This window comes from Stegostoma tigrinum, chromosome 14 (genome assembly GCF_030684315.1).
Source record: "Stegostoma tigrinum isolate sSteTig4 chromosome 14, sSteTig4.hap1, whole genome shotgun sequence".
Taxonomy (NCBI): domain Eukaryota; kingdom Metazoa; phylum Chordata; class Chondrichthyes; order Orectolobiformes; family Stegostomatidae; genus Stegostoma; species Stegostoma tigrinum.
Genome location: NC_081367.1, coordinates 45,869,783 through 45,895,601, shown reverse-complemented (window position 1 = coordinate 45,895,601; position 25,819 = coordinate 45,869,783). Strand labels below are relative to the sequence as shown.

Genomic DNA, 25,819 nt, shown 5'->3' with positions numbered 1-25,819 from the left:
ACTGTCTCATCCTTTGCCTAGTTAGTAAGGCTAAATGTGTTATAATGCATTTCTCCAAATTGTATTCCATTTTCTACTTTCTTGCTAAACTGACCAGTCAGTGATAATCCAAAGCGATCTGCAGCCTCCTTCCTCACTATTAACCTAAACGTCCAATTTTTGTGTCACCAGTCAGAGTTGTTTTCAATAATTTGTCTGACTTAAGTTAGGCTAATCCAACCTCTGATTATTTCTTTAATTCTTTCTTCTTTTTAAAGAATAGTACAAAATGAAAGGAACCACAGCACAGTAAACAGAAATGATTGAAAAAATGATAAATAAAGCCTCTGCTATTTCCTCCCTCGTTTTTCTTGGCAGTTTGAAGTACATTTCATCTGCAGTTTAACGCTTTAAAGCTGTTAAATCTCTTAGTATTGCCCGTTTTTACTGAGATGACATGGTAGCTCATCCTTGTCTATTTAGGGAACCTGACTACCCCTTTCTCTTAAATAGAGTGACCAAATCTGGATAGCTCATCTTCAAAATTATGTTTACATTGTCTATCATTGGCATTTTTTTCTTAATTAAAGCCAATGATACAATTTTATATTTAATACAAAATATTCACAAAACTGCAAACCAACTTTCCAAAGAAAATCTAATCGGATTTTACGACTCCATAAATAAGATACTGCTAAGGTTTCATATGGGATTGCATTCCAACTGCACAAATGTTGGTATTTAATTTCTCTTGGCACAAATGTACTTTCTTGGTTAAGCTTATGGCACCAAAGTGTTTTACTCCTAAGTCAGGTGCAAAATCCAACATTTCTTTGCATAAATACCATCTACTCACACAACATGCGCAGTATAGTAAAGCAAAGAACTCCTGATGCTGGAGATCTGAAACAAACCAAAATAGAAATTACTGGGGAATGTCAGCAGGCCTGGAAACATCTGTGCAAAGGAAATAGAGTCAGGGTTTGGAGTCCAGTGACCTTTCTTCAACCCTAGACAGCCCACTTATACCTTTTTCTCAAAATCTACAAACTGTACTCAGCAGGCAAATCACTTGTTTCTGCTCTGTAGAACTTATTTCTTCTGATCTTGAAGTGCAGATTGGGCAACCATTTTGCAGAACCCTTCATTCTCCCTGCAAGCATAACACCACATTACCAACCACCTGCCATTTTGGTTCTTGACCTTCCTCTGTCACTGCCATCAATTGCTGTGGGGTTCCAGTGAAACATAATGTCACTTCGAGGAGCTGCACCTTGTCTTTCAATTTTGCACATTAAACCCTCTGGACTCAACTGAGTTCACCAATTTAGAACCAAAATCTCTGCCCAAGTATTATTTCCTGTTCCAGGTCATAAACCAGACGCTGCATTTTTTTTTATTAAATAAAATTCTCCCTCACATCCTCCTGGCATTTCTTGTCCAAAACCTTAAACCTGTGGCCCCTAACATCATTAACTAATGCATTTCTTTTTTATTTGTATACGTTGATCTAAATCCCCATTCAGTTTCCCTGGACACCAAGAAGAACTCCAGCTTCTCCAACCAGACTTTGTCACAAGAACCTATCATGCCTGGAACAGTTAGAGTAAATTCCTTTTTCAACTTGTTAACTACTCTTGTATCCTTCAGAAAGTATGGTGATCAGATTTTGTAAAGTACTCAAGTTGCGGCCTGCCCAGGGCTTTATACAGGTTTAACATGACTTTCCTGCTTTTGTACTCGTTGCCTGTGTTGCGTGATTTTCACTAAAATGTATCACCTCACTTCTCCGTTGAATTTGTTACTTATCAGCTTATTCAACCATCTTATTTATATCCTTTTGTAAGTATATGGTATTGTCCTCACCGAGAGCCACAGCTCCAGTTTTAATATTGCCAACAAGTTTTGAAGTTTTACTGCATTCCAATGTTATACATCTTTAATGGAAACCACAACTACACTCCATTCTAAACAAAAATGATCATGTTGGTATATTACTTTCTGTCGTCAGGGCAACTTTTATTCAAGCTGACAGTAATTCTACTATTTACAAGCATTAATTTTGTCAGCTAACATTGTCAAATCTTCTCTTAAAATCCCAGGAACAGCATCTGTTGCATTCTCTTCATCGACCTTCTCCTGTCATCAAAGAGTTAAACTAGTTTAATCAAACAGTCACCTATTTCTATACCCATACTGGCTATCCTTAAGGACTGAAACTTTTAAGTGCCTGTTGATTTAATTCTTCTGATTTTATTAGTTGTAAAACCTTATTCATCATTGACTAGCTTACTCTGTACTTACTAGGAATATACTTCCATCCTTCCTTGAATAAGGCTTTCACATTTGTCACTTTCCAAGCATATTCAGGTTTTTCATCATAGGGGAGGTGATGGCTTAGTGGTATTATTGCTGGACCGTTAATCCAGGGACCGAGGTAACGTTCCGGGCACCCAGGTGCAAATCCTGCCACGGCAGGTGGTGGAATTTAAGCTCAATAAAAATATCTGGAACTAAGAATCTAATGATGACCATGAATCCATTGTCAATTGTCGGAAAAACCCATCTGGCTCACTAATGTCCTGGAGGAGTACAGCAGACCAGGCAGCATCACCGAGGAGAAGGAAAATTGACGTTTCAGGTCAACTTCCACAAAACGGACCCAAAACGTCAACTTTCCTACTCCTCTGCTGCCTGGCCTGCTATGCTCCTCCAGCTCTACATTCTGCTATTTCTAACTCTAGCATTGGCAGTTCTTACTATCTCTGGCTCACTAATGTCCTTTCGGGAAGGAAACTGCCATCCTTACCTGGTCTGGCCTACACATGACTCCACACCCACAGCAAAGTGGTTGACTCTGAACTGCCCTCTGGGCACTCTGGGATGGGCAATAAGTGCTGGCCTAGCCACCAATGTCCTCATCCCGTTAATGAATAAAGACAAAAAAATTCATATCAATTTTCACTCAATGTCTTGCATCTACTACCTGCACTTCACCAGTGTTTTGGCAGTATCCCCTTAGTTAACACTGCTACAACATACTCATTAAACATAGCCTTGCCCTGCACCTCACCTCCTTTATCCTCTTTGTGCCAACAATTTTCTACGGTGTCCCTTCCTTACTGTTTACATACTGGTAGATGATTTTTCAATTCCCTTTCATTTTAACTGGCAACGTTTTTTTACCCCCTCTTTGCCGGTATTATTTTTCCTTTCAATCTCCCTCCTTACTGTGTTTGCTCTGGACCTCACTGGAATACGTTAGCATACATCATGCACCTATCTTTTTTTTCGCTTCCTGCATTCCCCCTGCCCCCTCATTCAAAGAGTTCTGGTTTTGGTTCTGTTAACGATCCACCCATTGACACGTTACAGTTTTTCCTGCAAACCTATTTCTGTTTTACCAGAGTAGATCCTTCTGATAAAGTAATTTTAAGTTCTACTTTAGGCTACTTGCTGGTTTCCATTGTTAATGTGTACCTTGGAATTGAATAGCAATTTGTCACCACAGTTCAGGCAGCAAGGTGGTTCAGTAATTAGCTCTGCTGTCCCTGAGCGCCAGGGATTCCAGTCACAGGATGCTGTCTGTGTGGGATGCTCTTTGGAGGGTCATTGTGGACTGAATGGGCTCAATGGCCTGCTTCCACAATGATCCTATGAATTTGGCAACTGGTCTCACTTCCCCAAGTGTCCTCACCTGCAAATTGTTCCATTCTTGACACTGACCAAAATTCTTCTCCCTAACTTCAATGAACTTACTAATTCAGATAAATTCCAAAGGTAACCCTGAATGTAAAAAACTCAGAACTAAATAACAACATCTGTGTAAATTTTCAGGACAAAGACCGCAAGCCTGTAAAGAAGCTGAAGTATTCCTTGAAGGATACTGACCCAGGCTGATTGTCCTGTCATATGTAAGGCTTGTTGGAAATGATTATTGTCTCCTCTTCACAGTCAATAAACACTAGGCAATGAACTGGTGATATAATTACTAGATTAACCCAGAAACTGTGCTTATGTTCTGGGGACCTGGGTTCATATTCCGCTACGGTAGATGGTAGAATTTAAATTTAGGTAATAGAATTAGAATCTACTAATGACCATGAAATCATTGTTGATTGCCAGAAAATTCCATCTGTCTCACTGATGCCCTTCAGGGAAATCTACTATCCTCACATGGTCTGGTCTATATGTAACTCCAGAACCAATTTGGTTGACTTTTGACTGTCCTCTGAAATGGCCTAGCAAGCCGCTCACTTCAAAGGCAACTAGGAATGTGCAGTCAATCCTGATCAGCCGGCAATGCCCACAGTCTCATGACTGAATATTTAAAAATGCCCGAATGTTGTCCACATCTTGCTATTTGAACATGGACCCATTAAGTACCTGGTGATTTTTGTTTTAATTTATTCACAGGATATAGGTCATGTTGGCTAGGTCAGCATTTATTGCCCAACCATAAATGCCTAGAGTCAGCAACATTGCCGTGGGCCGTGGGCCCGGAGCCATATGTAGGCCAGACCAGGTAAGGACAGGAGTTTACTTCCCTGAAGGACATTAAAGAACCTGATGAGGTTTTCCAACAATTGATAGTGGTTTCATGGTTATCATTTATTGAATTCAAATTGCTCCATCTGCCATGATGGTATTCAAACCCACATGCCCAGAACATTACATGGGTCTCTGGTTTAGTAGTCTAGTGATAATACTAGTAGGCCATTGCTTTCGCAAAGCTCTTCAATGGAAGAAACAGCTGTTCTTGTGATAGTTGGTAAATCATTGCTGAAGCAACTGAAGATGGTTGGACCTAGGGTATTATGTTGAGAAAGCCTTGAAGTGATAAATGGTGGCTGAGAGGATTGATGTCCAACCAGTTTATGCTGACCATAAGCCCAAACTAAACTAGTCCGACCTGCCTGAGCTTGGCCCATATCCCTCCATTATCCAAATGTCCTTTTAAATGTTGTAATTGTACCCACATCCACCACTTCCTCTGGAAGTTCATGCCGCACATGAACCAATTTGTTTTTAAAAAATTGCCCTTTTTTTTAAAACCTTCCTTCTATCATCTTTGAAAATATGTCCCTAATCTTGAAATTCCCCCACCCTAGGGGAAAGACACTCACCATTCACCTTATCTGGCCCCCTCACGATTTCATAAACCTTTATGAGGTCACTCCTCAACTTCCTACGCTCCTGTGAGAAACGTTCCTGCCTCTCCTTATAACTCACCGTCATTTCCCATCAGTATTCTGAACCCTGTCCAGCTCTATAATGTTCTTCCTATATATATGACTCCAACCAGCAAAGTGTTTTCTGTCCGATTCCCAAGGATTTCAATTTACTAGGAGTGCTTGTTGTCACACTCAGTATAAGGCTACCTTGATGTTGAGGACAGCAACCTACACCTCAAATCTTGAGTTCAGCTCATTTGTCCATACTTGGAGTGAGGCTGTGATGAGGCCAAGTAGAGTGACCCTGGTATTAGAGAGCAAGTTATTGTTATGTTACTGTACTTGGTTGCTACAGTACTATTATTAGGATGTTGTCATTGCCCATAGCCTCAGCAGTATCAAGCCATTTCTTGACATCACAGGAAGTGAGTCAGATTGGTTAGAGGTCAGCATCTATGATGCTGGGATCTGTAGAGTAGGGTGAGATGTGTTATTCACTCAGCACTTCTGGCTGAAGATGGATCCAAATGGTTCCATAGTTTCTTTTGCACTGGTGTACTTAGCTCCCTCATCAGTGAGGATTACCATATTTGTGGGACTGTCTCATCCGGTTAGTTTGACTTTTCAGTACTGGAGGTGAAAACCGATTAGTTAGTTTACAGACGTCCTAACTGTCCTGTGTTCGGCTGTAATTCATTGCTAACAATCACCTGAATTAAAGTTTTGAGAGTTCCTGTCCTACTACAGACTCGTGAGTACAAGACCCATGCCAACATTCCAGTATCTTTTGTGACTCGATATAGCCCAAATGGCAGAACTTTAATCAGATCTGTTGGTTGTGAGATTACTTAGTTTTGTCTATTGTCTGCTGTTTCTACGTTAAGTTAATATCACAGATTGCACTTTTATATAGTTGGGTATATTTGAAACCAAAGGTGAGGGAAAAAATATGCTTGATGTTTTAATGGGAACTAATTCATTTGGCATGTGATTACTAAGTATTCTCAAGTCGAACATTTAGACAGTCTTTTTTAAAGTAACATTCGTATCTCCTTTGCATTTAATATACAAGCTCACAAGGTTGTGAGTAATAACATAGATGGAGGGTTGGTTAACAGTTAGAATCCAACATGAAGGACAAATGAGCAATTTAAGTTGGCAGGCAGTGTTCAGAACAGTGCTCCTATTCTTGATATTCTTCATGGAGTAAGAACCTTTCAGTTCATTTCATAGCAGCTGTCCAGAGTGATCTTGAGAGTCATCAAGCACAATGCCCTACTAGTTCACATTTATAGGGATTTTATCCGGAATCCTCGACTTTGCAGTTTGTCTATGATTCCCTGTAAAATAAAACTTCTGAAATAAATATGAAGTTTGCCTTCCATTAGTTGAAACCTGTGACCTCTTGTTAAATTCTTGTGACTTAAAAATGAATTTTCTGTATTTATTATTTAAAAGTATTTATAACCTGTATGCTTCAATAAAGCACTTTCTTTTCATTTCAAAGTTGAAAAGACACAAATTTCTCTAGTGATACGAGACAACTGAGATCATCCCTATGGCAATCCTTTGTCCTGCCAGTACTTAAATGTCTCTTTTTTGTTTTTGATCAGAACTTTAAACCGTACTCGACGTGTAAACTAATAGGTTACCTTAGTGATCCTAACTGACTTCTGTTCATTTATGGTTCACCAGGAGCAATCACCTGAGTTAAAGTGATGAGAGTATGTGTCCTGCTTCAGGACCCCACGCTGAGGCAATGTTGCACTTTTGGAAATATGGTCTTCTGAGATAGCTGTTGATGCCTCACTATTTCTTTCTCAAAAGAAATATGTCAACATGATCATCAAAACAAATTATTTGGGCGTTATCTTATTACCAATCGTGGAAGCATTTGGTTTGCAAATTTGCTGCATTATTCAATACAATGGAACAATAACTTCTAAAGTTTGGCTGGAAAATCCTTTGGGATATGCTGAGGTGTGCTGTGTATGCATGAATTATTTCTTGATTGTTACAGTGATAATTAAACACAACTTCCTTAACTGCTGTCTTGTGGTCAATAGATCATTTAAGCATCAGGTCACCTAATATTCTCGTGTTTTCCGATGTCATTCTTACAATTTCAGCATTATTTCTGAAGCATTTAAATTGCCAATTTCATTCCTCTGATGAGTGCTTTATTGTTGCAAATAAATTTTAATTACCATTGTTTTGTTGTTTTACATAATTTGACCAATTCCTTGTGGCTCCATTCCACTACCCCTGATCGTTTGGCATATTCTGCAAATTTAACTAGTTTAGTTTACAATGACTTCAGTCTAAAGTAATACCCTCAAAAAGTAGCTGCTTGTTAATCATGAGCATCTCACCCTGTTAATCTCGAGATTTACAGTGAACCCTACAGTTTAGAGCCTAACTAATAATATTTCATGAAGTTTTCTCATCGTATTCTGGATGTCTGTAGGGTTTATGGCAATCCACTTGGGAAGGGCCACAGAAGTTCAGTTAAGTTATTTGGGTAATTCTGCTTGAACTCCTGCTGACTGTTATTAACATAGTTAATATTATACAGATAATCTTCAAGTTTATATTTGAGTTGTTTCTACTCATTTTTCATCAGAGTAAAATTGAACTAATTTGTCTATAGTTGTCTAATATTACTGTCCTTTTGAGAAGGCGCTGATTTCAAATGTGTAACATTTATTTCTGGAGTAGCGTGGATGATATTGTGTGAAAAAATTTATAATAATTTATCACAAGCTGCCAGAACAATTGTGTTGTACAGTGAATTGTTTACTTTTGAAATGTCATTATAGGCGAGTGTGACAGCCAGTGTGTATACGATTGGCATCAGATTACATGAGCAGGTTATTTGATTTTGTTAGTATTAGTTGGCAAAAACATAGTGACATGAATGTAGCATATATTAAGTAATTAGAACATTCTGATTAGTGTTTTAAGCTGGAATTTAAGGTATTTTAAAGGTGTTAACATTTGGTTCCTGGCGAGACATGTCATCAACTGAGCTGTGCTTTGAGATTTTTTTTCCACTGTCAGGGAAGCATCAATCCAACATTCACTATCGCAACTGAACTTCTACATCAGCTTCACTTTTTCCCGCCGTGTCCTCATCTTTTGACTCCGTTGGTGTCCAAAAGTCTATGTATCTCTGTCTTGACTGTACTCCCCAATTGAGGAAACACTCTCTGGGGTGAAGAATTCCAAAAACTCTTATGTCCAGGGGAAACTCCATCAGCTGCAATCATGTCAAGCTGTCTTAGAGTATTATATCTTTTACTGAGATCACTTTTTTCTTGCAACTCCAGAAAATATATGCCTATGGTACGCTCTTTCTTCTCCGGACATTCCCTTCATTTTTGGAATTGATTGATTAAGACTTTGTGCTCACCTAAGAAATGTATTTCCTCCTTTACCTGAGACCAAAACAGTCTACAATAATTCAGTTGATGTCTCCTCACAGCGCAATTATACTTTAAGCGAGACTTCTTTGCTCTTATACTGACCCACTTCCAAGAAAGATTAACATACTATTTGCATTCCTAATTCCTTGCTCTATCTTCAAGTTGATTTTGTGATTTGTATAGCAGGACACTTAACTCCCTCTGAATATCAATAATTATTTGTTTCTTTAAAAAAAACTTCAACTCATCAACAGACTGGAGTTAGAAAGTATAATTGAATGTTGTTGTCCTGAAAGATAAGAGTATTATATTGTTTGGTCTTACTAGCTCCAAGCCCCACTCCTTTGGATTCTGCAGCAGTTTCTATGTTAATTTAGATTCCTGTGTGAAATTGAATTAATGAAAGTATATCAGATTACTTTGCAATGTAATGCTTTAGAACTAACTGATTTTCTACAGAGAGAGATTGCCCTGTGCCTTTAACTTCTCTTTTGACTTCATCTTTTTTTTTTGTATTTGGCTCTAAATGCTGAATTCTTTGATCTTAAAACTGAGGATACATTTTAGATTGTGTGGGGTTCAAATTTCTTACCGGAACAATGTTCTCAGTTGCTTTCTGCAAAGTACATGAATGATCTAATTGTATATGATCATTGGCGAGCACCATAACTTGATGGTTTAATTACATTTTGTTGGCACCAGTGCACCATAGAATATGGGTTTGTGTTATAATGATATTACGTTTCTTTTTGATAGAATTTTGTTGTTAATGTCTCCATTTCTGGAATCTTATAAAACCCCTGCCTTGGACTTGCAGTTAATTTCCTCTCCTGCCCAGTTAACAGCCACAGTGTGGCTTCCTTGGTAAAGGAGTCAAGCCAAATTTGAATGAGTAGATGTATGTTTGTAGAATGTTAGTAACTTGAAGTACATGCCAGATAAGTTATCATCCTATTTAGCAAATATACTTGTTATTGTATCTCATGATTGAGAGCTACACTGTGCTGGTCCATGTTTCTCATTGAATGGCATCTGACACACATCTGACTTGTGTATAATGCATTGTGAATTGTACAATAATAATATGTGCATTTGTCAATATTGTAGGGAGGATAAGTTTCATATGATATTTAATTCACATGATCATCATCTCGTTATACAAACTTTCACCTTCCTTCAAGATACTGTCTCTGACACAAGTGATGAGCCATTCTGGGCAATGTCCTTTGTTAATTAATCTCCAAACAAAGTACTCATTTGTAGGGTTGAGGTGTTTGTTGGTGGTTTTATTATCACCAATCCTTTTGTTTTCCATTGTTTCTTCCACCCCAGCGCTCAAGATGAGATGTCTAGCTGAGGACCAGAAGTGATCATCAGAGTTTGAACAGTCGTTACAAATTAGATTTAGAGAGTATGGTTCTTAAAAGGTCTCAACTGTTCATTTTATTATGTTTATGTTGCATTTAAACACAAATTTAAATGATAATTCACAAATATATAAATACGAGTCCGAAGTAAATATACATAGCAAAATAATAATGTTTTCATTATATTTGTAAGTAATGGCTGTAAATGTATGTCATTGAATACCATGTTTCTTGCAAATAATTTTTTTTATTACTTCTACCCCATAGCTCATGGAGCCCAATTCTGGCATCACCTGTATGGAATCGATCTGCTGTTACTCAAGAGGAGAAACAGCATGTTCACCTCTTAGAAGAATACTAGACCAAATAATGGGAAGATGCAAACCCTTGCGAGTGAACAGGTGTGGAATTTCTCTAAGTAGATTGTGCTGCAAGCATTTCCCTTACAAACTTGAGCATGAGGGCCCTGCTACTGTTGATGTATAGGACAGCTGTAGGTGTGCCTTGATGAATCTACAGACTGTTTCTGCTCCTAAGGGTGAAAGACTCAAGTTTGCATCAGGGTTTGGGAGAGCAAGATTGATCCCAGTATTAGAAGAAAGTAAACTGAAATTATGATTTATCAGAATATTTTATAGTGTCTGCTGTTTGTGTTGAGCGTAAGTGAGAATTTCCTGTCATTCTTTACTTTGTCTAAACGATTAGAAGTTTTTTTTGTCAAATTGGGAACTTGCAAACTGTTGTTTGTGGTTATGTGACCCTTTACGGTTTATGTTGAGTTTAATCTCCTCTGCTAATTAATCATTGTCACCAACTAATAACTCCCAACTCTATATCTCCTAATTTTGAAATATTCTTAGTTTTATGTTTGTGGTATATTTCTGTGAAGAACTTATCTGTGCTGTCTTTTACACCCATTTATTTTTCTTTTGAGTTACTGATTACAAAACATCCAAATGCTTGGCAAAGGTGCAATTACTTTGCATATGGTTATCCAACAAAGTGATATGATGGTAAGGTCACAATCTAAGTACCATGTTTTCCTTTTATAAAATTACCGACATTGAATGAGCTTTTGGCGAAAAATTTTAGGATGAATACGTTTCTGACCTAAATCTATGTCGGCAATTTATTTGCCCTATCACTGCATGAAAAAGAGTGTCTTCGCAAACTTTTGAAAAGTAGTCAGATATTCTTACTGATTAACTTGAGCAAAAGAAACAGTTTAGGTCATAGAAGTATGTGCTGGTACTGTAATTGTGTGCGGTATCACTATTTTTAATATCACAGATTTGAGGTTCAAATATTATTAATTTACTTAATGGCTAATTATGTAATCATCCATTCTATTCAAGTATTCATCCTGACTTATTATTTTATTATTTTATTTACTAAGTTATTGTTTGTGCTTAAAGGATAATTCTATGTGCATTGGTTTTAAAAGTAAGCAGATTGTGTTTCTAAGATAATAAAATGTGAGGCTGGATGAACACAGCAGGTCAAGCAGCATCTCAGGAGCACAAAAGCTGACGTTTCGGGCCTAGACCCTTCATCAGAGAGGGGGATGGGGGGAGGGAACTGGAATAAATAGGGAGAGAGGGGGAGGCGGACCGAAGATGGAGAGTAAAGAAGATAGGTGGAGAGGGTGTAGGTGGGGAGGTAGGGAGGGGATAGGTCAGTCCAGGGAAGACGGACAGGTCAAGGAGGTGGGATGAGGTTAGTAGGTAGCTGGGGGTGCGGCTTGGGGTGGGAGGAAGGGATGGGTGAGAGGAAGAACCGGTTAGGGAGGCAGAGACAGGTTGGACTGGTTTTGGGATGCAGTGGGTGGGGGGGAAGAGCTGGGCTGGTTGTGTGGTGCAGTGGGGGGAGGGGATGCACTGGGCTGGTTTAGGGATGCAGTAGGGGAAGGGGAGATTTGGAACTGGTGAACACCAGCCCAGTGCATCCCCTCCCCCCACTGCACCACACAACCAGCCCAGCTCTTCCCCCCCACCCACTGCATCCCAAAACCAGTCCAACCTGTCTCTGCCTCCCTAACCGGTTCTTCCTCTCACCCATCCCTTCCTCCCACCCCAAGCCGCACCCCCAGCTACCTACTAACCTCATCCCACCTCCTTGACCTGTCCGTCTTCCCTGGACTGACCTATCCCCTCCCTACCTCCCCACCTACACCCTCTCCACCTATCTTCTTTACTCTCCATCTTCGGTCCGCCTCCCCCTCTCTCCCTATTTATTCCAGTTCCCTCCCCCCATCCCCCTCTCTGATGAAGGGTCTAGGCCCGAAACGTCAGCTTTTGTGCTCCTGAGATGCTGCTTGGCCTGCTGTGTTCATCCAGCCTCACATTTTATTATCTTGGAATCTCCAGCATCTGCAGTTCCCATTATCTCTGATACTATTTTAACCTCACTGCGAAGCCTCTTCCAGGGATGCCTAACCTGAAGAAGTTACCCTCCTCCCTCCGGACCAACCTCAGGGAATCTCTCTCCCATTGCAACTCTCTTGTAATCTCTTCGGCCTTGAAACTGCTCGACCATGTCCTGAAGCAAACCAGGTACCACAGCCACATCACCTTTCTCAGCACCTGCCTACGGAACCAGATCATCCCCAAGGGACTACAGTCCACATTTCAGCCTTCCCAATTTGGCCCCAACCGTGACCACCTCTACACCCAGAACATTCAGACCCTTCAGAAGCGGTTCTCCCTGCGAGTCCTGAAACAGACACTTGCAGCCATGCGCCAGCACCTCCAGGCACTGCAATCCAGCCTGCCCCAGCTCAGAGCCTCCCTCTCCCAGGCCTGCAAAGGACCTCTGCTGTTTTTTATCCTCCGCAGGATCCACAGACTGAACACCCAGTTCCACTCAGCTTTACTGGACACCAAAAATCGTAAGTACAACAAACTCACTGGCCCCTGCCCCCCACAAGAGGATTCCTGCGCCTCCCAAATCCCGACTCTGTCCCTGCCCCTCCCCCACCATGCACCCGCCGCCATTGACCATGAGGACACGGCCGGAGACCCCACCGATGACGTCACATCCGCCTCCGCCGGCCACAGAACTTCCGGAACCGCTGCTGCAGTCACCACCTCCACGTCCAGGTACTACAGCCCACACACCACCCTCACCTCAGCTGCTGCCGCCCACCCCGATCCTCCCACCGCTGACGGAACCCCGCCCACGGTCGACACCGGCGGAACCCCGCCCACGGTCGACGCCGACGGAACCCCGCCCACGGCCGACGGAACCCCGCCCACGGCCGACGGAACCCCGCCCACGGCCGACGACCTCATCGCTCCGCCCACAACCTCCACAGCCTGCCACCCCAGAGAAGACAGCCACACTGAGCCCTGCCGCATCTTCACCATCCCCCCAGACCTCCCACTGACTGAGGACGAACGGTCAGTCCTGAGCAAGGGGCTCACCTTTGTCCCCCTACAACCACACATCAACGAATACCAGTCACGGTCGGACATAGAGCAGTTTTTTCGCCGTCTTCGCCTCCACGCCTACTTCTTCAACCGGGAACCCAACCCTCCTTCCACTGACCCCTTCACCCGCTTCCAACACAAGTCCTCCTCCTGGACACCACCCCCAGGCCTCCTACCCTCCCTCGACCTCTTCATCTCCAACTGCCGTCGAGACATCAACCGCCTCAACCTCTCCACCCCTCTCACCCACTCCAACCTCTCCCCCGCAGAACGGGCAGCCCTCCGCTCCCTCCGCTCCAACCCCAACCTCACCATCAAACCCGCAGACAAGGGTGGCGCAGTGGTAGTATGGCGCACTGACCTCTACATCGCCGAGGCCAGACGCCAACTCTCCGACACCACCTCCTACCGCCTCCTCGATCATGACCCCACACCCGAGCACCAAACCATCATCTCCAACACCATTCACGACCTCATCACCTCAGGGGACCTCCCACCCACAGCCTCCAACCTCATTGTTCCCCAACCCCGCACGGCCCGTTTCTATCTCCTTCCCAAAATCCACAAACCTGCCTGCCCTGGTCGACCCATCGTCTCAGCCTGCTCCTGCCCCACCGAACTCATCTCCACCTATCTGGACTCCATTTTCTCCCCTTTGGTCCAGGAACTCCCCACCTATGTCCGTGACACCACCCACGCCCTCCACCTCCTCCAGGACTTCCAATTCCCTGGCCCCCAACACCTCATATTCACCATGGACGTCCAGTCCCTGTACACCTGCATTCCGCATGGAGATGGCCTCAAGGCCCTCCGCTTCTTCCTGTCCCGCAGGCCCGACCAGGCCCCCTCCACCGACACTCTCATCCGCCTAGCTGAACTCGTCCTCACACTCAACAACTTCTCTTTTGACTCCTCCCACTTCCTACAGACTAAGGGGGTGGCCATGGGCACCCGCATGGGCCCCAGCTATGCCTGCCTCTTTGTAGGTTACGTGGAACAGTCCCTCTTCCGCACCTACACAGGCCCCAAACCCCACCTCTTCCTCCGGTACATTGATGACTGTATCAGCACCGCCTCTTGCTCCCCAGAGGAGCTCGAACAGTTCATCCACTTCACCAACACCTTCCACCCCCAACCTTCAGTTCACCTGGGCCATCTCCAGCACATCCCTCACCTTCCTGGACCTCTCAGTCTCCATCTCAGGCAACCAGCTTGTAACTGATGTCCATTTCAAGCCCACCGACTCCCACAGCTACCTAGAATACACCTCCTCCCACCCACCCTCCTGCAAAAATTTCATCCCCTATTCCCAATTCCTCCGCCTCCGCCGCATCTGCTCCCACGATAAGACATTCCACTCCCGCACATCCCAGATGTCCAAGTTCTTTGAGGACCGCAACTTTCCCCCCACGGTGATTGAGAACGCCCTTGACCGCGTCTCCCGCATTTCCCGCGACACATCCCTCACACCCCGCCCCCGCCACAACCGCCCCAAGAGGATCCCCCTCGTTCTCACACACCACCCTACCAACCTCCGGATACAACGCATTATCCTCCGACACTTCCGCCATTTACAATCCGACCCCACCACCCAAGACATTTTTCCATCCCCTCCCCTGTCTGCTTTCCGGAGAGACCACTCTCTCCGTGACTCCCTTGTTCGCTCCACACTGCCCTCCAACCCCACCACACCCGGCACCTTCCCCTGCAACCGCAGGAAATGCTACACTTGTCCCCACACCTCCTCCCTCACCCCCATCCCAGGCCCCAAGATGACATTCCACATTAAGCAGAGGTTCACCTGCACATCTGCCAATGTGGTATACTGCATCCACTGTACCCGGTGCGGCTTCCTCTACATTGGGGAAACCAAGCGGAGGCTTGGGGACCGCTTTGCAGAACACCTCCGCTCAGTTCGCAACAAACAACTGCACCTCCCAGTCGCAAACCATTTCCACTCCCCCTCCCATTCTCTTGATGACATGTCCATCATGGGCCTCCTGCACTGCCACAATGATGCCACCCGAAGGTTGCAGGAACAGCAACTCATATTCCGCCTGGGAACCCTGCAGCCATATGGTATCAATGTGGACTTCACCAGTTTCAAAATCTCCCCTTCCCCTACTGCATCCCTAAACCAGCCCAGTGCATCCCCTCCCCCCACTGCACCACACAACCAGCCCAGCTCTTCCCCCCCACCCACTGCATCCCAAAACCAGTCCAACCTGTCTCTGCCTCCCTAACCGGTTCTTCCTCTCACCCATCCCTTCCTCCCACCCCAAGCCGCACCCCCAGCTACCTACTAACCTCATCCCACCTCCTTGACCTGTCCGTCTTCCCTGGACTGACCTATCCCCTCCCTACCTCCCCACCTACACCCTCTCCACCTATCTTCTTTACTCTCCATCTTCGGTCCGCCTCCCCCTCTCTCCCTATTTATTCCAGTTCCCTCCCCCCATCCCCCTCTCTGATGAAGGGTCTAGGCCCGAAACGTCAGCTTTTGTGCTCCTGAGATGCTGCTTGGCCTGCTGTGTTCATCCAGCCTCACATTTTATTATCTTGGAATCTCCAACATCTGCAGTTCCCATTATCTCAGATTGTGTTTCTAATGCAGTTTACTAATGTAAAGCATTAGAGTTTTGATAGGAATTACTTTTTAAAGCAGCCAGTAGCCAGAAGTTTTTAACTTTTTCTGGAATCGATTTTCTACTTTGTAAATTAGCTGTGGTTTGATCCATTTAAAATGTTTCAAGATTGAAAGTACAAGGCAAAAGGAAAATGTTGGTTCTTTTAACTTATTTGTTAATTTCATGGCAGTCATTTTAATTGTTTTCAATGGAGGGACCAGTGAATATTCCATTGTCTTCTAAAAATGTAAAATATTTTTAATTTTTGTTGCTCTGACTGAATTTTCACAACTTCTTTTAGCACTAAAACTGTTGGTGTACGAATAGAATTGATCAAATAAAGAAGTAATGGCCTTGCTTTTTCACACATCTTTTTACGTCATTAACGTGAGTTCCCAGCCATTGAAGTTACCCTGGGTCAATGGAAACCAATTTCCATTCAGCAAAGTTGCACAAATCATAATAAGATAATTATGGGTAAATTTTCGCCCCACCTTTTCAAAATATTAACGAATTTTTTGCACCCATCTAAATGGCAGCCAAGATCCACTGTTTTATGAAGACATTTCACTCAATATGGTAAAAAGTTCCTCGATGGCGCACTGACATGTCAGTCTATGGGTTCAAGTCACTGATGTTGTGCTTGCATCCATGAACTTCTGACCGAAGAATGCTGCAATTGACTCTAGATTAACTGAGATATTTTTGCCCATGTGTTGTTGGGGGTAATGGAATGTTTTAGTCTAGGACTGAATAGAGCAAAGGATAAATATTATGGAGTTTTGTTTCTTTCTTCTCTGGATTGAAACTTTTATGCATAATGCTAACTCTAGATTTAAATAGTCAGGTCACGTTTAGATTGTGTGCGCTGTTGGAATATGTGGACTTGTTGGACCAAACAGTGTTTACTTAGTAATGCTTTATGGTATTGTTTCCCACAGTAAGTATGATTTTTCTAGATTTTTGTCTGTCTTGTTCTTCCCAAACATTCTGTATACTTCCTTTCCGTATTGGAATTGAGTTGTCCCAAGATTCTACAGTGTAATGCACTCTTTCTCTGCACCTCTCAACTTTGGAAGACTTTCATTGTTTTGGCTTCCTTTGGCATCTGCAAGTTTTAAATCCTAACTTTAGCATCGCCTGACTTGTTTTATCTCGTTCTTTCCTCTTTTCAAATTTGGTGTTCTGACCTATGGGCCTTCGTTGAGGTTTCTCCATTTTAAAACAGGTTAGCCAATGCAATTATTTCAGTCAATTTGTCCGTTTAAAAATCTGAATAACAAATTGATTTGTGCAGTTACACTCATGTTCTTGCATACTTGGAAGTTTAAAAACCTTTCAATTTTTATGTAAATGTTTTTAAGACAATGTCACCCTCATTCAAAGTGAATGTGTGTTTTAACCCAGAGTGCCGTTTGTCGTCACTTAATTAATTTTGTGAGACACTGTATTTTTTCATTTCTAAAGGGTTAGAATAAATTGGTCAACCAGTCAGAGGTACATAGATTAAATGCTTTTCATCAGCGCTGAATCTGATTAACTGAACTTGTGTTAGAAAATTCCAATTAGCTAATAAAATTTTAAGTTTTAATACAACAGTGTAATTTGTATTTTTATGAAGAAAGTTGATGCTAAAATTGTTATTTGTGTGTCTTTTAGCTAATTTGAATGTATTTGGTTTATTAGATTCTGAAAAAAGTTGAGGTATTGACTGGTTAAATTCTTAACTTGTTTACATTTGAATAATTTCACATGACAGTGTACATACCAAATTGTCAATTTTTTTCTTTAGATGTTGGAGCGACCTCGATCCCTGCTACGCCAATGACAGAAGCATCTTAACACTCTCATCAATGGATGGTTCCTCAAATGCTTCAGCGGTTTAACAGTTGAGGGTAGACATGATAGCTATTGTGTCTTTATCTTCTGTTATTGTTTAAATTCCCAATTTAATTCTGAGTCATGGGGATGAATGAAAATATTTATAAAGGTCTGTCTTTGACCGTCTGTTTTATTTTTGCAGCCCAAAGATAGTAATAAATTGTATAAGAAAATGGAGAAGAAAGTGACAATTAGAATTGTATTTATTTGTAAATAGTTGTAACCTCATTTTCCAAGATGTCCTATTTCTGGAGCTATATTTTTCTAATTTTTGTTTTTGGATGGGAAAGGGTAGTGAGTGGGATATTGGAAGCATCCCTTTGCGACATTTCTCTTCAAGGCTGAGTCCTTATTTTTTGACATTTGAAGTAGCTGTTCAGTCAAGAAGTGGCTTTATGGATGCAGAATTTTTGGTATATGACTTGTTCTTGTAAAACTCAAAAAAATGGTGGTATCCTTATCATTCTAATTGCTCTTGTGGCTCGATTTTGCTGGATGGCCAAAACAGCGAACAAGTGGGTAGAAGCTAATGATGGAGTTGCATAAGCTAGTGCAACAAGGGATACTGCAAGTTAACACCTTAAAATGTCTACTTTTTTACAAAATGAAAATGTTGATCAATTTCTTATATTTTGTGCACAGAATCTATTTTGATCAGAAATTGGTTTTGTGGTATTTCCAAAATTAGTTACTAAAAGTGACGCATGGGATCTTTGAATTAGAGTTTGGTATCTTGTAAATTTTCTGTAAATTAGACTGATTTGAAAATTAGCTTGGTGAATGCAGAAATGGCAAACCATATCTAATACTTCTGCAATTTGCTTGAACTTCCAGCACCTGCCACTTATGTAGCAGATTTGGAACTGCCAGGTGCTTATCAGGATTCCCAGATTGCCTAAATCCTCAAAGGGTATAACAGTTTAAGGCCATTGCTGGACATCATACTGGCGTATTCCTTTGAGACTTCTGTATATCTTATAGGTTTGTCAGGTTGAAAGATGATAATATTTTCACCTAGTATCCACTAAAATTGGTTTCACCTTTACAAGAGGTTGGTTTCTGAGATATCTGCAAAGGAAAATCCTGTTTCGTCAACAAACTAATGCTGGCAAATAACTATTTAATAAGTGCAACGACTGGTCAAAAATAGAAGTTGTACTGTTAATAATTTGCTTCCCATCTATATCCAGGTTTTTGAAGAATACATTCAGTATTACTGAACTGAATTATATCAACCTTTACCATATACTGATTATTTAATAGCAGTTAACTAGTATATGAAAAGCAGCAAAAGCTATGATGTGGATTTTCTTTCAAAGAAGGGGTAAGTGTCAAAATGAGATTACTTTTAAATTTAAGGAATTGAAAGTGTTCCTCAGCAAAGGTTCCAAGTTTGTCCCATTGGCTAGTGAAAAATTGTATAATTTCTGAACTTCCTACTTCTGAATTTGTAGCATGTTTTCTTGAAATTGCTTCTTTAGAAGTGCAGCTAAAGATTAGTAAGGTTTTTATATACTGCCCCCAAATATACAGGTACTGTTATTTTTGCAATTGTCGGTGTAGTGTTAAAAGAATCATTACTCAGCACTTTTTAAAAAAAAATTTCAACTAGCCAATCTCGAAGGCCAGATGTTAACTACGTGATCATTTATTTTCTCTATATATATCCATAGTAAAGCTTTCCAGTCAAAACAGTTCAAATTGCAAATTGAGAAGGGTGAAATGTACAGTTGGTCAGATATGTTGTATATCACACATCCTGCTTGGCACAGTTTGCAGTGGGAAGATCTGAGAATACAGGTAGCCAAATATAAAAGAGGGTAAATCCCACTATCTGTTAATGAATGATTCTGGTATTTAAGTGCAAGGACACACCACAGACAACCCTGCCTTTATGTAAGCTTTTGAAATTTCACTTAGCTGCACTCCTAATTAGGGTAACATTAGGAGATTTGTAAAGTAACTATTTGATGGAAACAATTGTATTCCATCACTGGTTGATTAGGAAGACCAAAGTTATATCTTCAGGCAGAACACATCTTTTATAAATACAATAAACTCATTTATTCATTCATGTTTCAGTTCAAAATCATGGATACCTACCCAATGCAGGAAAAGGAAAAGTTGCACATCTACCTTAAAGGTGTTAGATTTGTAACAGTTACTGACTTTGCGTGGATCTCTGTTAAAGTTAAATATTGAATTTAATAATTGTCTTGCAAATTTTGACATGTTTACAAATGCATTTTAATGTGAGTTGAGATTTAATTTGGATTGAATCTGAATGAAATGTGCCTTGTAAATTTGGTTTGAGAAAGAAATTATTTATTAGAATATAATATTTCAAAGCTTGAACAACTTTGTAAATCTGATCCAGTATTTGTGTGATGTGATCCTGACCTGTTTCAGCATGTTTCTATAGTCCCTTTCAATGGTGGAATGGGAGTGGTCCAATTTGACTTGAAAGAAAATGACCAGCTGTCATGTGGCAAATAATGAGGCAGATGCTTAAGCTGTGAGGATCCCTAAAGCCTTGTTTGTGTCCAGTGATACTTTAGTCTGAAAGGTGCATAAATGCAAATGCTTTTGATATGTTTTACATTAGCAATAAAAAAAACTGAAAATTTTAGACCTCTGACACAGGTTCTTGCTGTTCTGTGTGTCTGCATTATGTTTTTATTGAGATTGTTCTTCTGTTGACTTTCTCATTCCTAAACCACTGGTACATCTTTTCCAATAAATCAAGGGAACATGTTAAAATTAGAATTTTGTGTTTTGTATTATTGTAACCCCCATCTGTTATTAACCACACTCAACTTCAGGACCGCAAAGAAAACTTTCCAAAAATTATACCGTAGTAAATAGAATAAAGTTTTCTTATTTAAATCTAGCCTTTCATTTTCAAATAAAGGATACAAAGATGAGTATAAGCAAATTCATGGAGCTTTATTTGAAATGCCTTCAGTAAGGATAATGTATGTGATCAGTTGAAAGACTGAAGCCACTAGATCTTTTGGGCTAGATGATGTGTTCTAGAGCAGTAAAGGCCAGTGACTATAGTGATAAAGTAAACACTAATACTGGTGAGGCATTGTAGAACTGGAATCCACTTGCATCATGAAGAAAAAGGGGACTAACTGAACCAGGAATGTGCATAGCTACTGGATTAACATTCATCATTTGAGAAGCTGATGTAAGAACTGACATAAATTTCAGAGAAAATCATCCTTGACCAGTCATTTTGCAAAAATTACTAAAACAAAATAGAATTTTTGTGGTAACGAAGTGTGGAGCTGGATGAACACAGCAGGCAAAGCAGCATCATAGGAGCACCTCTGATGAAGGGTCTAGGCCCGAAATATCAGCTTTTGTGCTCCTGAGATGCTGCTTGGCCTGCTGTGTTCATCTAGCCCCACACTTTGTTATGTCGGACTCTCCAGCATCTGCAGTTCCCATTATCTCTGATAGAATTTTTGTGGTTTCTTTTGTGATGTTCAAGTCCCTGGTGAGAGTTGACATAAATAATCTTTTAATATTCCTCCTTTTTCAAACAATTATTTAACCTGGCTTTAAAAGATTCCAGAGAATTCTGTATTCTAACTGTAAAGGCTTTTTTGAATTCACTATTATCGTGGTAAGTACTGAATTCCTAGTCCACTTATTGCCATCTAGTGGTTGAACATATTCAACTGATAATGCGCATCAAATTTTTAAGGTCACTAAGCTTTCACTGGCAATGTTTTGTCAGATGATCAAGCATGTCTTATGCTGCATGTCTTCCAAAATTCCATTCATCAAAGCGACATAAGGTACTCGGGACAACTCATGAATTATTGATCCAAGAAAGTTGAATTGGGGAAGAAGAAATTAAAATTTTACTATTTTTTCCAAAAGGTAACACAAACTGTTTGCCATTCCTCATGATAAATTCACACATTTTTATATGCACTTAGCCTTTTTTTAAATTATTATTTTTGTTGAATAGGAAGAGTACCGCTAACGGTGCATAAATGTTACACAAACCATAGCTTGGTCATGTATATACACAGGAACAAAAACAGAATTGCTAGAAAAGCTCAGCAAGTCTGGTTGCATCTGTGAAGGAAAAAACAGTTAACATTTCGGGTCCAGTGACCCTTAGAATTGTTCTTTACAGTTCCTTACAGACTTTTGCTCAGTCCACCTCAAACAGTATCAGATTAGAGTTCAATATAACATGAACACCTTCAGAACCATTATCTTGTAAACTCCCTGCAAGCTTTCTTCTCCCAGAATTAACCTTAATTATATATTTACCACTATCACTATCCCATCTCTTCCCGGCCCCCTACCCTGCATACCCCACAAGTCTGTGACTTCAGTTATAATCTAAATAGATCACATTTTCCCATAATGCACATTTATGAGGAATGGCAGCTGTTTTGCATGGGCTTGATTCAAATCTGAGTGTAATTTATCTGCTGAAGGATCTTTATGCCTTGTATTTTGTTTGTGGAGGACATTGTCTCTTAAAGGTCTGGAAGACCTTTAATTGCCTGAATTCTGTTTTGCAGAGGAACTCTTCTTTAAGTCATTAAGTGTTTCATAATATCTAGGGAATGTTTAATATTACAATCGTCCATTACGGAAGGCAATTGCTCTGTTACACCAAGTACTATCTTTCTTGCAGTATCCTGGATTTTTGGAGCCAATACCTTTGTGATTTCAAACCAATTTTCACAGTTTTGCAGTATTAGGGAAGTTTAACCAGGTAACTGTCTTTTTGACTGTGTTCCTTGATATGGACATTTGGTCTGGTTCCCATGGAGTTGTACAAACACAAATGTGAGTTAATTTGTTCAGTCTCTGATTTACTGTTAAATTTTGATGCATTTTGGTAAGAAGTCTTCTCCAAGAATGTCTAATAATGTGTCCTGCGTGGTCCATTGCTGACCTTGAATCTTCGGATAAGTATTATATTCCCTTCCATGTGCCTATTAATTCTTAGCATAAAGCTGTCTTAATTCTAACATTTCAATACTGCTTGCGTTCTCATCCATCAATGTTGTTTTAAATTCTCTTGCTGTCAATTTTGCTAGACTGTACTGGAGCAACTTCCTTGTTTACCAGTCTGTTTAAACTCTATTGCAGTATTATAATTTTCAGTAAGGCTTTAAATTCTGTTGAGTGGTAGTTGTGTCTGTTTAAATCTCTTTCATTTCCATTTAGCCTATTGGTACAGTTTACTGGGCACAGTAAAAACAGTTCTCCCTGCACCTCTTACCAGTTACTTTGTGAAGAGTTGACTTCGATGCGATGGTGCTTCCATTGCCTCTGATGACTCAGTTTTTTTGTGTTTCAGCTTCTGACTGTCATCTTAAAAGACAATGTTCTTAAGGAGAGAAATTCACTTCAGAATTTCTTTCCTCTTTCAGGGTCAAATGAATTTTGTTTTCCTGCCACTGATCACCATACTGATTTGTTAGTTACCAATACTGTTGGCATATGGTATTCTGATTTATGTAGTTCATTGGTCATCAATCCACCTAAGGCTAGACCACAGTCTGAACAGAAGGGGTATTTGTCCTGGGTAACACAGTAATTTATTATATGATAACAAGAGTTTGTATTAATTTGCATGGATTGTTTATTCAAGTGTAAGATAGAGTCAGCCCATGACTAAACTCTGGGGAAAACCCACAAGTTCTTATCTCTCTCCTACACTTTAGGACAAGTACTGAACTTTATTCTGGTCAATTCACAGTAATGGATTGCACAGATGTCCAAGTATCAGTTTATTGATTTTCCCCGTGCAACCAGTATTGTTCGTATCCACATAAGGCTACATCCTCCTTCCTAGTGCCCATTCTAGGGCCTGATCCTCATCCCTTAGCCTGTCTAGTTAACACCTGTTAACATTTATTTTACCAAAAATACCCTGAACGGGGAGTGGGAGGGAGTTTGGTGGATCAGGTCAGGAGAAATTTAGAATTTTAAAAGGTCAAAGCAATAGGGTAGTATTCTAATTTGGGTAGCTAAGCTGCCTAGGATAATAAACAATAGAGTTTAATGGTCTTGCGATAAGCTTAGGAAGTAGATCCGTGTATCGCACTTGGAGTATTTACTGGCCTTGGAGGAAGTACAACGCAAATTTAATAAAAGTTAGACCTGGACTTCAAGGGTTTGAGTAGACATTATACAAGAATTTTCCAGAAATTAGAAAGTTAAGGATGATCTGATCAAAATCTTCAAGAAAAGATGCAAGGTAGCCAGATTTGTTGACAGCTGCAATGAGGACACAAAGACTTCATGGAGAGATAATAGACTCTGAAAAGGCAACAGCATGGCAGGTTTAGTTTGAAGTGGAAGGTTATTCATTTTGGAAACAGTAGGTTTATTTCCCCAAAAACATAACTTGTAACTGTTCAGAAAGAATTAGATGTGTTGGTCAGAAAAAAAACAAAACCATAGCATGCAGGTACAACAAGAGGTGAGGAATGCAAATTGCTTCTGGGCTTCATTGCAAGTTAATTAGAGTAAAAGAATATGAAAACTTTTCCACTAATTGTATAGCGCTTTGGTCAAATGATTGATACCTGCCATCAAGTGTGCAACTTTAGTTTCCATAGTTAAAGAACGGTGAACTTAGTGGAGCTGCTACTGTAAATGCTCATTAGATTTTTCATAGAATCACTAGTGTGTGGAAACAGGCTCTTCAACCCAATAAGTCCACACTGACCCTCCCACCTAATCAATACATCCCTAAATGCGATTTAGCATACCAATCCACCTAGTCTACACATCTTTGGATTATGGGAGGAAACCCAAAGGTGGAAATGAAACTGGGTCCCTGGCGTTGTGAGGCAGCAGTGCTAACCAATGAGCCACTCTTCCAAGGTTGAGTGTGTTCGCTAAACATGAGTAAATTGAATGTGAGCTCCCTGTAGTTTAGAAGAGATACAAGATTATGCAGGATCCTGGGTAGGGTAGACTGCACAAACTAGAACATTTAGGACAGGGGGGATAAATTCGCTAAAGGGTTACAAATCTTTGGAATTGTCCAGCTGTGAAGTTTATGGGTACGCCGTATTTAAACATTACTTAAGACATGCTTTTGGTCGCTCAAAGAAAAAAAAAATCCAAGATTATACAGCCATGATCCTGTTAGATGTCAAGCAGGCTATTGGGCTGTAACATCTGTTTCTAGGTTCTGTACAAGCTACTTAATTGACCAAGTTCTTAATCCTGTCCCAACATCTTTGTCTGACTTGGGGTGAATTTTTTAAAAATCTGATTGTGCCATGTGAAGCGGCACGAGACTTTTATTGTAAGTTTGCAGGGCTGAGTATTGTCAGCATGTATCAAATACTCAACCGTATCATTTTTTGCCTAAAGCTTGACTAAGATAAGCTACTCATGGCCCAGACTGTTGTGGGAAAGCAATTTTGTGGCATGTTGTGAACCTTGCCACAATACTTTTACAGTACTCACTTCACTTCAGAAAATGATTTACATTGAGAAAGACAACTGTTGAATACGAAGCAAGGAAAACATTAAAGATTTTTTTGATGGGCGCATTTAAAGGTATTTATCAGAATGTACTGAAGGGCAGGCGAGTAAAGTTTAGGAGAAAAGTATGTTACAGTAAGGGGAATAGTATCAGAAGGCCATGTCTGAAAGTGAGGTTACAAGTCAATTTTAGGACATGAAAGGTGAGCATGTGGGCTTTTGACATTCAGAAAATGAGTTGTGGAGGAGGCATAGCATTTGAAAAGGCTATTAGTATTCCAAAAGTAGCACTAAAAGGCTGAGGCTGGGAATGTTGTCTAAGTGTACGCAGCATAGAAAATGTTATTCAAGATTGAGCAGTACTATAATTAAATGTGAGATGGGAAGGTTAATGAGGCCAAGATCAAGAAGATTAAACATTTTTGTTGACCTAGGTCTCTATATTGGCCA

General features: G+C 40.7%; 1 protein-coding gene across 3 annotated transcripts in view; it reads left to right on the top strand.

The window, feature by feature from the left end:
- The window catches only part of atp11b (ATPase phospholipid transporting 11B), a 178,517-nt gene extending 157,870 nt beyond the window's left edge, over positions 1-20,647 (top strand). For 2 of the 3 annotated variants that reach the window (XM_048542084.2, XM_048542086.2), the window contains 2 exons: positions 10,213-10,346; positions 17,793-20,647. In XM_048542084.2, the coding sequence (XP_048398041.1) occupies positions 10,213-10,346; positions 17,793-17,886 (228 nt within the window). In that variant the 3' untranslated portion in view covers positions 17,887-20,647. The remainder of the gene's footprint in view (positions 1-10,212; positions 10,347-17,792) is intronic. The other variant, XM_048542085.2, reaches the window with a different exon arrangement.
- The last annotated feature ends 5,172 nt before the right edge of the window (positions 20,648-25,819 follow it).